The sequence below is a fragment of the Amblyomma mixtum genome, chromosome 3 (genome assembly GCF_055824585.1).
Source record: "Amblyomma mixtum isolate Tamu chromosome 3, ASM5582458v1, whole genome shotgun sequence".
NCBI lineage: Eukaryota > Metazoa > Arthropoda > Arachnida > Ixodida > Ixodidae > Amblyomma > Amblyomma mixtum.
The window spans coordinates 37,171,622-37,186,678 of NC_143014.1; the positions used below are offsets into that span (position 1 = coordinate 37,171,622).

The following is a 15,057-nucleotide window of genomic DNA, read 5'->3' on the forward strand; positions in this document are numbered from 1 at the left end:
AGATGAATAGTGTGGCCCAGGCAGCCACCCTCGGAGAAGCAACCTTGTGGGGTTATATAGCCTACCCACCGGATTGTGAGAAAACGAGTTAAAATTAATTACTGATCGTGAGAGGTTGCTCTGCCTGGGCCACACAAGACCCATTTGTGGCAGCACCTGCCATCGCAGGGCAGTGGTGCATATGAATGTAATGTAGAGAATGACCAATTCCGCTTATATGGGCATTAACTCATTAATGCTATCACAATATCCTTAAGGCGGAGCTTAAGTGCCCCCTCCAATTTTGCATGGATTTTTTACTCACGGTCAACGACGCCGACGCCAGCTTTTCCGAGACACTGGCTCCTTAACGTATCAAAAACCTTGTATTATGCGTAGCTTTTTACTATTGAAAGCATTCTTCCATGCTTCCAGTAGTGCTCGAGGTTATGCCGCATTGCGCATACAGGATGGCAAATTTTTCTAGCACAACGTCTCTACCATCCTTTCACAGATCTGCAATTACTGACCCCACTTGCTTGCATATCTTTTACGACTTCCTGTTTCACTACCCGCAGAACATCTATTTTTTTTAGCACTGCTGCCTCTGCCATCTGCATCACTGCTGTTACTCCTACTGTACATTTTAGACTCACACTAATCAGTAAACCATAGAAAAGGGCACCAAGCCCTACACCAGAAGAAACAAAGTGGCACACAAGGTGTAGTTAAATGAAATATGCTGCAAAGCTGACGCTAAAACTTGGCTACCAATGAGCCAACCTAACCCCAAAGATTGACTCACCAAAACTAAGTCAGAACTCTGGCAGCAAAAAGGCTCAAAAGGATTAAAGACGTAGTACACCGTAGATGGATTCTTGAGAACACAATAATTGACCAAGGGGTATAAGGAGAGCCGGAGTCAGCCAGCTAAGTCAAAACTCAAGCAGCAAAAAGGATCAAAAGGATTACAGCCTAGTAGACAGTAGAGAGAAAGCAGGAAGATGGGATTCTTGACAACACACAATAAATTGACCATGGGGTTATGAAGGGAGGCCGAGTCAGCCAGCTTGAGTGGACTGAGGCTCCCTTCCCACCACCCTTTGTTCAATTTGTTTTGTGTACACTAGTACACAGTAATTCAGAACAAAACAGCTCACCTTGTTAAGCAGATCTCTGATTTTATCAGCATCACGGGCATCATAGATGTGCCAAAGAGCGCCAGGTTTCGCCCCCTTCTCCCGGACCCTTTTCCGTGTAAGAGGGTCGCATGCTCCTTCGTCAATTGCTTTCAACGCCTCTGCAATCAGATGCACATCAACACAAGAAAAAGCAATCAGAACTAGAACAAACAGTGTATTTTTATACAGTGTATGTTTTACTCAAATGACAATTTACACAGACATGTCTCCAAGGGAAGGAAGCGACATACATACCATTTATGTGTTCTTCATCCTTGCCATCCTTAGGAATTCCCACGTACACCATAACATTCACAGCATCGCTGACATCCAAATGTAAGTTGGTGGTGCCCTTATCAGGGTAAAGAGCAGAACCTGCCAAAACAAACAGCATCATAATCAGAGCCACTATAGAATAATGTAAATGCTTAGACATCAAGGCTTTGAAACAGCAAGTCCCATTCCATATAGTATACTTCTGCTAGCAATTCACAGTTGCTACTTAATTTTACACTATTCAGTGATCCCATTTGTCCAATTTTTTAATCATCATGGCTTAAACCAAACCAAGAGCTCAATTTCTTTCATTCAGCAACATTTTTTTTTAAAGGAAGTGTTATAAGATATGCTATATTAAAAAAATGTTTTAAGATATCACAGCTCCAAAACTTCGTCACGACAGCATCAGCACATTACACCTGAAAGAACGATACAGGATTAGAATAACAAGTTGAAACAGTGAAAAATTTAATCTTCCACGCTAAAAGCAATAACCTGGAAGGCACCTTAACTACAGCAGTACAACAAGATAAGGTAGAGGAAACAGGGGAGGGGAGGTAAATGTTGAGTGAAAACAAAGAAAAAGTAGAATTCTAAATAGGGCCCTCCATTTTTGAGGCGCTGAGAATCGAAGTTCAAGTCACATCCTACCTAGGGTGTGTTCACCCTAGACAAAAAAAAATGTTTAAGCTACTTCATCAGTACAAGACCAAAGTAAAACATCCCTGCAATGTGAACTGAAATTATCCGAAATATACACACCATAGGCATTGTACATCTTCGGCCCAAGATCTGGCCTGACAAAGCACTCTGGCAGCCGTCCAGCCAAGTTGAACACTCCATCCCTGTGGGTGTACTCGGGTAGAGGCAGCACCTTCATGAGATCATTGAATCTACTTGGCAGCATGTCACTGAAGTCGTCACCTGGGGGCCAGTCCTTCAGCTTGAGAAGCATATATTCCCCATCTTCATCTTTCATGCGCTTACTAAAATTCTCAAATCCTTCCCAAAATTTTCGCATTGGTAGGTTGGGAAGAACATTGCCGGTGCGGCAGTTCACCAGGTCATTTCGGATATCGCCGAAGTCACGGCAGAATCCATCAGGGTGCCATAATGACATATTGAGGTTCTTGTTAACATCGGTGACCAGTACAGGCTGCAAAAAAGAAAAAAAAAAGAAAAAATATGAGAAGAAAAAAAAACTCACGACAGCCATCACTAAATGATCCTTTACTCTCCTAAAGGCCTGTTTACGCTCCAATGTTCACAGCATGCACGCAGCAGTTCAGGTCAAGCATATTGGTGGCGCCATGCCAGGAAAAATGCCCAGAAGCTTGTCTGCCAAAAATTTCACACAGAGGAGGCAAATGGTGATGGGTTCAGTTCTCAGAATGTTGTGCGATTCTTGAAGGGTTCCACCAAAATAACGCATACTATGTACTGCTGAAGAGTTACCAAAAGCACAGGCCATTGCAGTGCCACTAGTGAAAGAATGTTGAATTTGCATGCCACGGAAGCAAAGTAAGGGCAAAAGAAAGAGTTTTTGATTATTTCTTTAATACATCCACATGAATAAAGTAGTCATGCCTCGCTAACATGGGCACCTTAGTTCCTAAGTACAAGTGCCCATAAAGAGAGTAGTCCATAATAATGAATCGTGAAGCCAAATTCTCGGGAGCTCCAAGTCCATTGTTCTAGTAGCCAATGTCTTTCAAACAATTTGATGCAGTCTGGCGCACCTAACGGTCCAAGGAGGAACGCACGATGGCATCTCATGGTGTGATGATATATCTCTTGGTACAATTTTTTACATCCTGCAAACCACTAGTACACATTCGTACTCTTGTCGGCTATCAATGGAATCTGATGCTGCAGAGTGTGTGTGAGTGTGTGTTTTCGTCACAGTAATAGTGGAGCACATAAGGGGCAGCATATTCACCATACCCTAAGCCAGTTTCAGACAGGCACCTTACCGCCATTCTCATGCATGTCTTATCTACACTACAGGGATAAGGCTACACTGTACCACACCAAGTGGGCCCATGTAACCCAGCAGTGCCTCCATACATAAGCCCCACACAGGAGCAGTGGGAGGTGGCCTTGACCAGCCAGGTACTCAGGGAAGCTGTTTCAGGGAAACCGGTCCCAAAATTTTGAAAATAGGGTCTAAGATAAGGAGAAGTTTTTTGCGGCACAGTAATACCAGCGTTTGTGAACGTAAAAAAAAGGTGAATCATGTTAACTAGTAAAGCGATGAAGTTCTACTAGTTGACTTCATAACTATTCCCAATAGGCATCAGATTGCAATTAAGATTTGTAGCCGGCCGTTAGCGATAGCCATATCAGTTTTTAGAGAGTGATGCGCAGAGTGACGTTAATCAAATCGTGACACTCCGTGACGTGACATTCTCTGTCCAGCTGCGCTGAAGCAGCGAAGTGGCAAAGAGCGGGGAGCACTGGTTATTTGCCAGACCTAAAGTTTCGGCTGAGCCACAAGCAGTATGTGCCCCATACTGGTGCTTGTTTGTGTCAAGATGCACAGAAGTGAATTCAGTGCAAAAACAGGACACCGAACAGAAGACATCACGAACACTACTAACAACTGAAGCTTTACTGCAGACAAAGCAGTCTTTTTGCCTTGTCTGCAATAAAGCTTCATTGTTAGCAGCGCTATTGCTGTCTGCTGTTCCTTCTCGTGTCCAGTTTCTGCGCTAAATTCACTTCAATGGAAAATTAACTAGACCAACTTATACACTTACGAAGAGTGCATACAGCTCAATATGGGGGGGGAGGTTACTTCATTTGAAAATTGGTCCCGCCACGAAAATTCAATTTCTGCACTGTTTATGGTGGTCACTTTCCCTGACAAATGGTACGTAGCGGGAGAGAAAACTTCAGGTAAACACTGGAGTATGTGTCTCATCCGAATCCGACACTACCGGACTGTTGGCAGTTAGGTTTACCACCAGTCAGCCGGCCGCACAGCAGTATGGAAGGCTAGATGGGGCACAACTTTTGTCCTATCTGTATTTACCTCAGACTGCTGGCCTTGCGATTGCACCATCCTGCAGTTTCGCTGTAAGCTGCGCGCGCTGCTATGCCATCACACGGAAGGAGGGGGGGGTGCCCGTGTAGTTTGAAGTATACTTATATTCGGAGTCGACTAACACACGGCAACATATGATGAATGCCGTGACACAGCCCAGTCGTGTGGTAGCATGCATACTCCCAATACTGGGCAATCACACAGGGCTAAGGCACGTTCAGCAAACTAGAAAATCCCGCCTTGATGCCTGATCTCCGAGTTCATCACTCATACAAAGTTCTAGCATCTATAGTGATGTGGCGCGTGTTTATGCGCTGTCCTCTCAATTACCAAAATGCCATTTTTAGTCAAGTGCGAGGAGTGGTTTCTTGGTTGAAAAAAAAGTTTATAATACTTCTGGCACTCAAAAAAAAAAAAATGCACTAAAGCTTTGTCCCACTCATTGAAACTGTTGACTACCTGAAAAAATGGCGATCAGAAATCAAGGGAGCCGAACTAATGTGGTGCCAACGTATCTGCGGACTTTGAGACCTATATGTGGGGACTTCAGCTGCTGCTTTTAACTGCAACTACATCGTTATGCAGCTTATGCTTTTAAGCAATGACTCCATTAACCCTGCTAGGCGTATGTGCTGCGCACCCAGTGCCATCCCGTGTCAGGTAAGGGGCACCCAGATATCTCCATGTGTATCGTGCTAGCCCCCTTCCAGCTCGCGCCATCACACTTTAGCAAATTTCATGCAGCCTACAGGCAGCTGCAGTCAGTTCAAACTCTTTCTGCTTTAGAGATTTAGCATAACGTGATCCGACCCCACAGGGAGCGCATTTCCAACCGCCCTGAGGATGTCGCGAGGTGCCAGCCAGTTGTTTGCATGCCTGCCCTATCAGGACCAATCAGCGTGTCGAAGCAGGCGGCGCATGGAAGCGAACACGGTTGCAGACATGCGGCTCAAGACATACTTAAATTTCAAATACGAAACATTCGGATCAAATCGGATGTCGAACACCTTACTATTCGACCGAATATTCGAAATTATGAAATATTTGCACATGAATAATAATTTTCTTACGCGTAGGAGATTATGAGCATACTGACTGTAGTGTATCCCCATTTGGATATTGGAGATTGGTGCCGCATCTTTTGACAGCTGTAGCTATGCCTCCATAAGTTATACCGTCCAGACGGTAGCACGGCAGTGCTTGCATCTTTCACACAATATTTGTTTTGCAAGAATATTTGCACAAATGGTGAATATTCGTAAAAGTATTCAATTCGATTCGTATTCAATTTGGTTGGTGGCTACTTATTCACAATCTATTAGCTGCAAACCTACATTAATATTCGACTGATCTTTTGAAAAAGTACTAACCGCACACCCCTAAAAAGAAGTGCAGCTTTCTCCAACACCTGTACTACAGATAATTTCTGCTTTAAAAGAAGACGCAGGATAAGGATAAGAGCTTAAGTATTGCAATGAATGTGGCGTTAAATTGACTAAAAAGCCGACTAAGTTGATGTATTCACCTATAACTTGACCAGTCCAAAAATGACACCTGAAAACACTGTAGTAGCTTGCTCTATCCATTCTATATTGTATCTCCTGTTCTGGTTTATGGGGCTTAATGCCCCAAAGCGACTGTGGCTATGAGGGATGCCGTAGTGAAGGGCTCCGGAAATTTCCACCACCTGGTGTTCTTTAACATTAACTGACATCCCACAGTACACGGGCCTCTAGCATTTCGCCTCCATAGAATTTGACTGCCCCAGCTAAGATCAAGCCCACATCATATCTCCTGTTCTACAGAAAATCATGGGCACAAGGCAAACAAAGTATGGTGTGCTGCTTTGCACTATACTGCAATAGCTGAAGTTTGCTTCTCGATCATATGAAAGCTGCCAAAATGACTTCACGTTTGCCAACTCCAGTTTGGACGTAATGCTATGGCTGACATCGCAGTTTTCACTGTTTTTAAACTGCCTGAAAACTAAGCAAATTTAAGTTCTATCTCATGTTCAAAACCAATGTATAAACATACCGTAGGCAATAACATGCAATATTTCATCTCAAAATGCTTGCTACAGTGTAACCTCGTTATAAGAGATGGCATAACAGACAATATGGAACAAAAGCCATTATTCACTCACTCGGTGGGCCATCCTACCTCTGCCATTTAGTGGACCTCTTTTTGTAACAGACATCAGGTAACAAAGGACAAGGCATCTTTAAATCAAGACCCTCACTTGTAAGAGACAATTTAACTTAAGTAGTGGGGTTTGCATCCATGCCCCCGGAGAAGGCAAGGCAAGACTACTAATGTGATTTATTATGGTTGAGACTAGCACACAATGGGCTGGTTAGATGCAAAACATCTGACAAGGGCACATTATTTACCAGTGCTGCACAGAGAACAGCTTCCGAACTACCCGTAGGGGTACAGGCGCGAGTGTGCAGGAGTCTCGAAACTTGAAAAGAAAAGACATCAGTCAGCGGTTTGTGCAGGTTATGCTGCAAACAAGCAAGCAAGCCTCCATTAGCGCACCCCTCGCCGCTGCACTAATAGTCAACGTGCACCGCCTCCCCTCCTGGCTTCGAAGCTCGGCAAATTTACGGCGGAATGCTTTGAAAATTTATAGCGGTGTGTGAGGAGAGTACATTTCCCAAGGCAATGACGGGTGTGCTACCCTCAGGAGGGGACCCGCAGGAAGAAGTATGTCTAATCTACCCCTCTTCTGTACACAGCGGTGGTCGTGGGTGCCTATCAATGCGACTGCACGCCCAAAAAAGGTGTGCTATTCATCGGCAGTGTTTCATGCACTACACAGTACAGTGCGACTGAAGAGGGCTCCGTTTATTATGATTAAGCACCTGATTTGCCGAACAGAATAAGTTCAGAGCTTGAGCTACAGAATAACGCTGCACAAAAGGCTGCAGTTTCTACAACTGACAATCACTGAACTAAAACATTTTCAGTACTTTGCTTATCTTGGAACTCCATTATTTCGAAATATGCATCTTGTTTTTACTACTTGAAGTTACCCAGGGCTAAGAAAAAAAAACTTTCCAAAAGGTGTGAGCAGCTGAATGCATATGGAGTCTTGACATTAAAACACCTTAACACCACATTTGCAGCCAATTAGATTGTGTAACAAGCTATAGGCTTCTTTTATGAAACTCCTAGCCACTAGGTGACAACGAACACAGTGAGTGATCATTAAGTAATAAAAACACAAAACCCTGCTTAAAACTCTTGGAATGTGCTCTTCCAAACACCAGTGGGTTCTTTTTCATTCTTAGGTTGTATTCAGTAGCTAAGTCAAGCTTTAGGTTGAGGTACTGCAGCCTGTTTCAGCATTCAACTTGTGGTCAAAAGTTAAGCCCCCGGAGGAAGAACGGAGGAAGGATGTAAAACGCTGTGATGTAATCTTTGCCAGCCTGTCTGCCCTAGAAAGTCATGCAACCATAAAATGAGGCAAGGCAAGCAACAAGTCTAGCACTTTCATTCCATTGGCTACCCACCCCATTTGATCACCACAGTGTATGAGTTCATTCAGAAGTCGAAAGGACACAAAAAGGAGATTAACATACCTGTGCTGGTGATGCCGTACATACACCATGCATCACGCAACAAAAAAGTGGCGAATCGATATGGTGTCAGGACGGTTTTCTTGACACTGACTAAACTGAGGAGCGTAGCTCTTTGGTAGCCAAAGAAAAGGAAAGCAGGCCGCAGTGTACCACGAATCATGAGAAGTTCATGAAATGTGATTCTGGTCCTGAATCCAAAATTCCCCTCACCTGTCAGACTGGCATAAGTTTTAATGAACAGGCACACGAGTGTAGTCTGGCAATTACGAACACTGGAGGTTGCCTAGAGCATGACAGTAAAAATTGAGAACGCAAGAGTAAGAGCAACAAAGAAGTGCCTTGCCCTCTGGTCTTTCATAACACCATGTTACCATGTTTCGGTCGCCAAAACATTTCATGTTATGAAACTCTTAAATGTGTCAGCACTTCATGTTTTCACAAAATGAATTTTTTTTTTTTTTAGAATACCACTCACAATTTTCAGATGTCTTATGTCCCATGCATGGCTGTAAATTGTTTTTCAGGCCCGAAAATGTATTGTTCTATCTGGTTTTATATAATGTTCACCTATACATTTGTTTCTTGTCGTTTCCATCCTGTCAAGCTCGTTTTTACATACTTCATTCCATGCTTTTATCCTATCACAATTGCCTTCATTTGGTTGATTTTCTTTTGCCGTTCTACCATCTACAATGTCACTCTGCATTCAATTTTTCTCCTTGTCTGTAATCATGTTAATAACAGGTTTTTTTCACTATATTAGCTGTATTTCTTTGTTCTGGCATGAAGCTCTTAGCAACACAGTGTCTGATAAACCACTTGTTTAATCTGGCCTCCCGCAATTATGCGACCCAGTTTTTTGTCTATTTACCCAAGGGAAGAAAAATATGATGACTGTGTGCCGTTTTACACCAGTACCTGTGTGAACGACAAAGGTGGTTGCATTCTTCATTGCCGTGCTTACATAGCACGTGCTTTCACTCACAAATAAAAGTTGGAAGTCTGCGCCCGTGGTGCTGTACATCTCCTGTCTTGTCCGATTCGTGCAGTCCTACCTTTTATCGAAATGAACCCGCCCGCAACGTTCTACTACAATATTAAATGGCATAAGATGGCAATCAGAGGCCAGATGGAACGTCCATGTCCACTGCCTTTGCTGCTTAAAAAGCAGACCAGTCCCCTGATGACGAAGTGAGGCTCACTGCCACAAAACTGTAGCAAATGTAGACACCAGGTGTAGAAAAACATGGAACCAATGTTCTGGAAAGCGCCTGCGTGACAAGGGTTAACTGGATGGAGTAAACGGCTGCAGTTATACTCCTATTACATCCACGGCTTAGTCGCCTATACAGGCTATCATGCTAGAAATCAGCTAGAAACCACCACTACTGTCAGCAGCTTCCTCCTGGTACCCAAGATCATTACAGTAGTTAACACATACAAAAAGTGGATCAAATCCTTTAGAACGATACCCAAAGCTACTTGTAGTCGGACGAAAGCCCTCTCTATAATCTACTACACGTGTAACAACGGTGGCTGAAAGCTTACAAAGATGACTGGAAAGGGTGCAGTCAATAGAATAGCATTCGAAGATGATGAAGGGGTAAACAATAACAGCCAACATTGTTCCTGACTGCAAGTGCAAAACTCGTGCACACCAGTTCACTACGATAGCCGTGAACAGCAAAATGAAGCTACACTGGTTTCATGATCCCCTAAGATGGAGGAAATTACCTGAAAGCGTAACAACAAGCCTTGTGCATACCTCAAAAACAGTGAAGAATTGCTGAATAATAATTTTTGTCCTTGAAGGGTTCCAAACCGTAACTTGCCATTTTTTGCATTATTGGGCTTCTTCACTCATTTCACCATCGCAGAGACATGGAAAAATTGTTAATGTTGGAACACGCTCAGGCCTTGCAAGAATGGAACAAGGCCTTTTAGAATACAATGCACCTAACTGAGCACACGTTATATGCAAGTGATGCACTGTCTCTTTCAATCAGCCAGACCACACACAAAAACTACCCACAGGCAGCAAGAAACACTTCAAAAATGGTGAAGCAAGGGCTGACAAAGGCAATGATCCAACAGAAACACAAGGGGGATCCAGTTTTCCCAATCCACCCAGACCACAGCATACCTACAGTGATGATGCCAGTGCAATGTGCATGACAAATATCAATGCCTCATCAGGTCTGGCCACAGACAATGGCATCATTCGGACTAAGCATATATGCACAAATCAGCGAACATCTTCCTCCAAATGCCACCTCTGTATGAAACTGCAGCACCTCAGCAAACAAGCCAATTGCCAGTTGTGCCCTGTCCTATTCATGACCTTGCAATAAGAATTCCGAAACCCACACAGTACCATGCAAACACTCACCTGGCCCCGCTTCCACTGCTCCTGGAATGCTCCCAGGTTGTTCCTGTTCCGAGGCTCATGCAGAACCAGGAGCTTGCCATTGCAAAGCCAGGAGTGGGGCACCTTGGGATAAAGAAGAGAGCTCTCTGCAAGGGTGCACACACGCACAGGAAGCATCTCGCGGCCCTTCTGTGGGCTGGGGTAACGCCGGCAAAAGTGCACCAGCTGCTTTTCGTCTTTCTTTACCGTCTGCTCGACTGTAGTGGCCACTGCTTCATCCACTTGACTCTTCTTAGCACTGCCACCGGTGGGCCGTATGAGCAGCTCGCGTAGTGTGGAGTAGTCTTCGCCCTTCTCTTCGTCACCACCTTCACTTGTCTGCTGTTGATCACTGCCTTTGTCATCCATTTTGCTTGAAGAGTGAAGTGCAACATCTGCCAAGACCGACAGGGGAGAGCCTCCGCTGTCCGAGCTATAGCTGCCGCCTACTTCATCAGAGGATGTATTGTTGACGCCATTCACAGGTTGTTTTTTGCGTTTACCACAACGCCCTGTCTCGCCATTGACTGTGCTGCATTCCTTGTCTGAGAAGCACTTGCTGACTGCGCTCATGAGTTGCTGCAAGAAAAAAAGTTGGCCACTTCACGCTGTACCCCGATACAGACTAAGAACTACAGTAAACCCTCATTATAACAAAGTCATTCTACACCTAAATTTGCCCTAAACGTAATGAAGTGCATTTGTTTTAGACCATATCAAGTGTAGAGATGGCGAATTCCGCCTAGTACGAGGGGCATTCAATAAGTTTTAAGCCTGACGTAAAAGCAAGAACTGGAACAGCACACTGGTATTTTTCATTCAAGCCACCCCAACGACTAATGCACTTCAAAAAACAATTTGAAAGTTTAGACTCTTGATACTAGAAATCTCTGGTTCTACTCCTCGAGATAGTGTTCAAATGTCACTTTTAGCTCATCATCATTGACTAAATGGTGCCCTTGCAGGTGCTTGCTGAAAAGTTCAAAAAGAAAAAAAGCCACAGGGGTGGGGGGGAGGGGGCAAAGTCTGCAGAATACTCTAGGCGGGTGGACACTTCAAACCCGCATTCCCATACAGCGTGTCTTGTGCATTTGTGGGCCAAAGCACTGTCCTGTTCAGCATAAAAAGAGAGAGAGAGGGGGGAAAAAAAACCTGAATTTTCTAATGATGACCTCGCACCGCTTGGGTGCGAACCATCAGAACACCTCTCATGCTCAAACAATTGTTGCCATGATCTTTCTCAAACAATTGTTGCCATGATCTTTCTCAAACAATTGTTGTCATGATCTTTCTCAAACAATTGTTGCCATGATCTTTCTCAAACAATTGTTGTCATGATCTTTCTCAAACAATTGTTGTCATGATCTTTCTCAAACAATTGTTGTCATGATCTTTCTCAAACAATTGTTGTCATGATCTTTCTCAGAGAGGTTCTCTTGAATTTTACTGGCATAGAAGAATCCTTGAACTTCCAGGCTCTCTCCCCAGTCAGCAGCAACTAATGAAAGCAGCTCTCATCACCATGGCTAGAATTCCATCACAACATTCCACTCAAGTTTTTCTTCATTTGAAGGTGGCAACATTCTGGGCACCGATTGCAATAAGATCTTGGATGTTTCAAAACATTTCTGAAGACTGCTTGTATAGACCCACTACTAAAGCCAGGTTCTATAGGAACCTGAAGAACCGCAACACAATCATTGGTCAGCAGAACACAAACCACTTGATTCCCACCTTGCAGCAATTTCCTCAATGGCGACTTGCAAGTGGCCAACTGGCCCATGGGTGGTGGTCTGTCTTCCGAAGTCTCACTGCCATGCCTTAAAACTTCCTACCTTTTATGAATGAAACATGATGGTGCACTGTGCCCATACGCATTTGTCACACACGCATGGACACCTTGCACAGTGCTCACTTTCATCAAAACTGTCCTTCCCTTCAGATATTGCCACATATCAATCTCGAACACAAGGCAACACGAGACAGTGAAAAGCCATGCAACATGTTGCGACTACACTAACAGATGACCCAGTATACACACAAAATTACAATACCTTTCAATCAAACATGCTTTGCAGCACAAGAAACACCAAAAGCGTGTATACAGCTAAACACACAATACACAACACAACATAAAATATGCTCGGCAGTAACATCTTGCTGAATAGCCCTAGCTGCTGCTTCACTAATGCAATAGTGTGCCTACTGCATCATGCTTGGGCCCAAACTCATTAAGTAGGAACTTATTGAAAGCCCCTCGTACGCAAGGCAAATCGGTGAAACACCGAAAGCACAACACTGATCCTTTCCTTTCCCTCTTCCACTGCCTCAAGGTAAGCACTAACAGAGGTCCCATTGTTGTACAGTGCCATCTCCTGTAACACCACGGTGCGTTATACAGGTGCTAAAGGAGGTGTAGAAAAGGGAAGGAAACGATCAGATTCTGATGCAACATCCACAAGGGTGGTAGAATTAATTTTTTAGTCTGGCCAAATAAATGCACATGCTGCAGCCATTAGGCGATAATTATTACCGCAGACAAAAGGATGTGGAAACTAAGAGTGTAGTGGCTGCAAATCTAGTTTCCTAAAGGAATCACCAAAATACGGCAGAGATTTAGTTTTGAGCCTGAACAAAATGCTGTCATAGTGACAGTAACAATTATCAGTTCACAATTTACCGTCAAGAGTACTGATGTGCCATTGGCATACATTTAGCCTTAAAACTAATGTGTGGGGCTTCACTTGCACTGGAACTTGCATATAATTAAGTCTTCATTTCTTTGATAACTTCATTATAACGAGGGTTTACTGTACTTTCAAAATTTTCTACCCTTCACAACATGAAATAAACACAAGATGTTTGGCAGGGTATGATTGGAATACCCCCTTCCACATGAAATTTACGGGCGAAATGGCTGTCGAGTCTAAAATCTTGAAGAAAGCAAACCAACTTTACCGTTGTGCTCAGATGAAGGTATAGAATTTCTTTGTTGCTTTGCTGCTTGCAATGAGAGTGAAAGGTTTGAAACACTGCAAAGAATGCTTGGTGACTGAGAAAACTCACCTTGCACAGCCCATTAGAAGAAGAGTTTTTCTTGCAGTCACTGTCGCCACCCTGTTTGCAACAACGGCAGTTGCTCGGAATGCCCCACTCCTTGCGTATCTGGTGCAGGTCGCGGCCAACATCCCAGAGTGCTGAGCTGGCTATTATCTGGGTCATCATCAGTTTGTCCTGTTCATGAGGCTGTCGGTTGGCACAAAGGAGCCACTGGAATTCATCCCTGTCCTTCGGGGGCGTTTCCTCAGCTGCAAGGAGACCCAAACATACACATCTCGCATATCCTGAGCAAAGACCAGGCTCACCTTTCACAGTGCCATGCTTCTTGGCCTTGTAACAGTCTATACACACCACAAAGCCACACTTGTGACACACCCAGTGAATGTTGAAGAGAGTAGTCTCGCAGACGTCACACATTTCTCTTACACCTTGCACTACACGCTTCCATGACATGGTCTGTACTTCGCCCATGTGTAGAGACTGGGCTTCCCGCTCTTGCTCCACGAGATCACAAAACTGGTCGCCCACGTGGGACAGTATGACTCTAGCAGTGGTAACATCCAAGTCGTTGGGAGGTTGATCCAATGGAGGCAACCACAGCTTCAAATCATCTTCCGATGCATCATTCGGTTCTGAGAAACCACCGCTTAGTACAGTGCCATTCTTGCCATAACGTAGCCTGAAAGCGTCAAGACAATGTTAAGAGATAGTGAATCATCTCGATTTCAAGAACGAATGTTCTATACTCACTTCCTGAACGCATAGAAGCGGCAAAAGATGTTCGGCATTTTCTTGTTTCTCTGGTTCGGTGTCATTCGACACTCTCTGCATTTTGGGAGCTTTGGAGCAACATCGTAACAGGATCCATCTTGAAGAAATGGCTTCCCAGACTTCTTTAGCTGAGCTATGGTCAGCTTTTCTGATGACCGGGCTGAAGAAAAGAAAAGACATAACCCCAAACGTCCCAAGTACATACAGAGTCAGTCATAGAAGTCCAGAAGCATTCGTTTGGGAGGGGGGGGGGGGCACGTACATGCAGTACAAGGAGTGGCGTCAAAAAGTAACCTTGGAATGGCAATAAAAATAATTTCAACCATGCTGCGCAGCATTCTGTGTTTTTTTCCTGCTGCCAGGCAGTGCATCAGGATAAGTTAACATCATGGAAACGGTGAAGTCTATACTTCGCAACAACTTGTTTTGACAGAAAGTTAGAAACCCTACGGCCCTCCACCAGTAGTTTGGCCACAGAGTGGCCACCTGGCATGCTGCTCACTAAGCGGTTTCTTCCCTCCACTGATGGTACAGCTGGCATCATCTATTGAAGCTTTTTCTAACTGGACATGCCTAAGAAAAAACTGCTTTTGCTGTAGCTCAAACATTAAAAATGTACTGTGGTGTTAGAAATAAGCCTTCAAATAAGCACAGTGAAACCTCATTGCTTCAGTCATTCGGATTGCGAAAAATATCCAAATTATCCAGACACAGTAAAAAACAATGAACCAGGGAAAAAAATTTGGC

General features: G+C 44.1%; 1 protein-coding gene across 14 annotated transcripts in view; it reads right to left on the reverse strand.

Annotated features, from left to right (window-relative positions):
- LOC149349674 (uncharacterized) overlaps positions 1-15,057 on the reverse strand; it is a 289,088-nt gene that overhangs the window by 18,777 nt on the left and 255,254 nt on the right. For 12 of the 14 annotated variants that reach the window (XM_089578732.1, XM_089578726.1, XM_089578724.1 and 9 more), the window contains 7 exons: positions 14,290-14,470; positions 13,845-14,218; positions 13,546-13,787; positions 10,462-11,058; positions 2,202-2,595; positions 1,416-1,535; positions 1,140-1,279 (listed from right to left, as the gene is read on the reverse strand). In XM_089578732.1, coding sequence (XP_089434858.1) covers positions 1,140-1,279; positions 1,416-1,535; positions 2,202-2,595; positions 10,462-11,058; positions 13,546-13,787; positions 13,845-14,218; positions 14,290-14,470 — 2,048 coding nt within the window. The remainder of the gene's footprint in view (positions 1-1,139; positions 1,280-1,415; positions 1,536-2,201; positions 2,596-10,461; positions 11,059-13,545; positions 13,788-13,844; positions 14,219-14,289; positions 14,471-15,057) is intronic. The other 2 variants (XM_089578725.1, XM_089578727.1) reach the window with 2 other exon arrangements.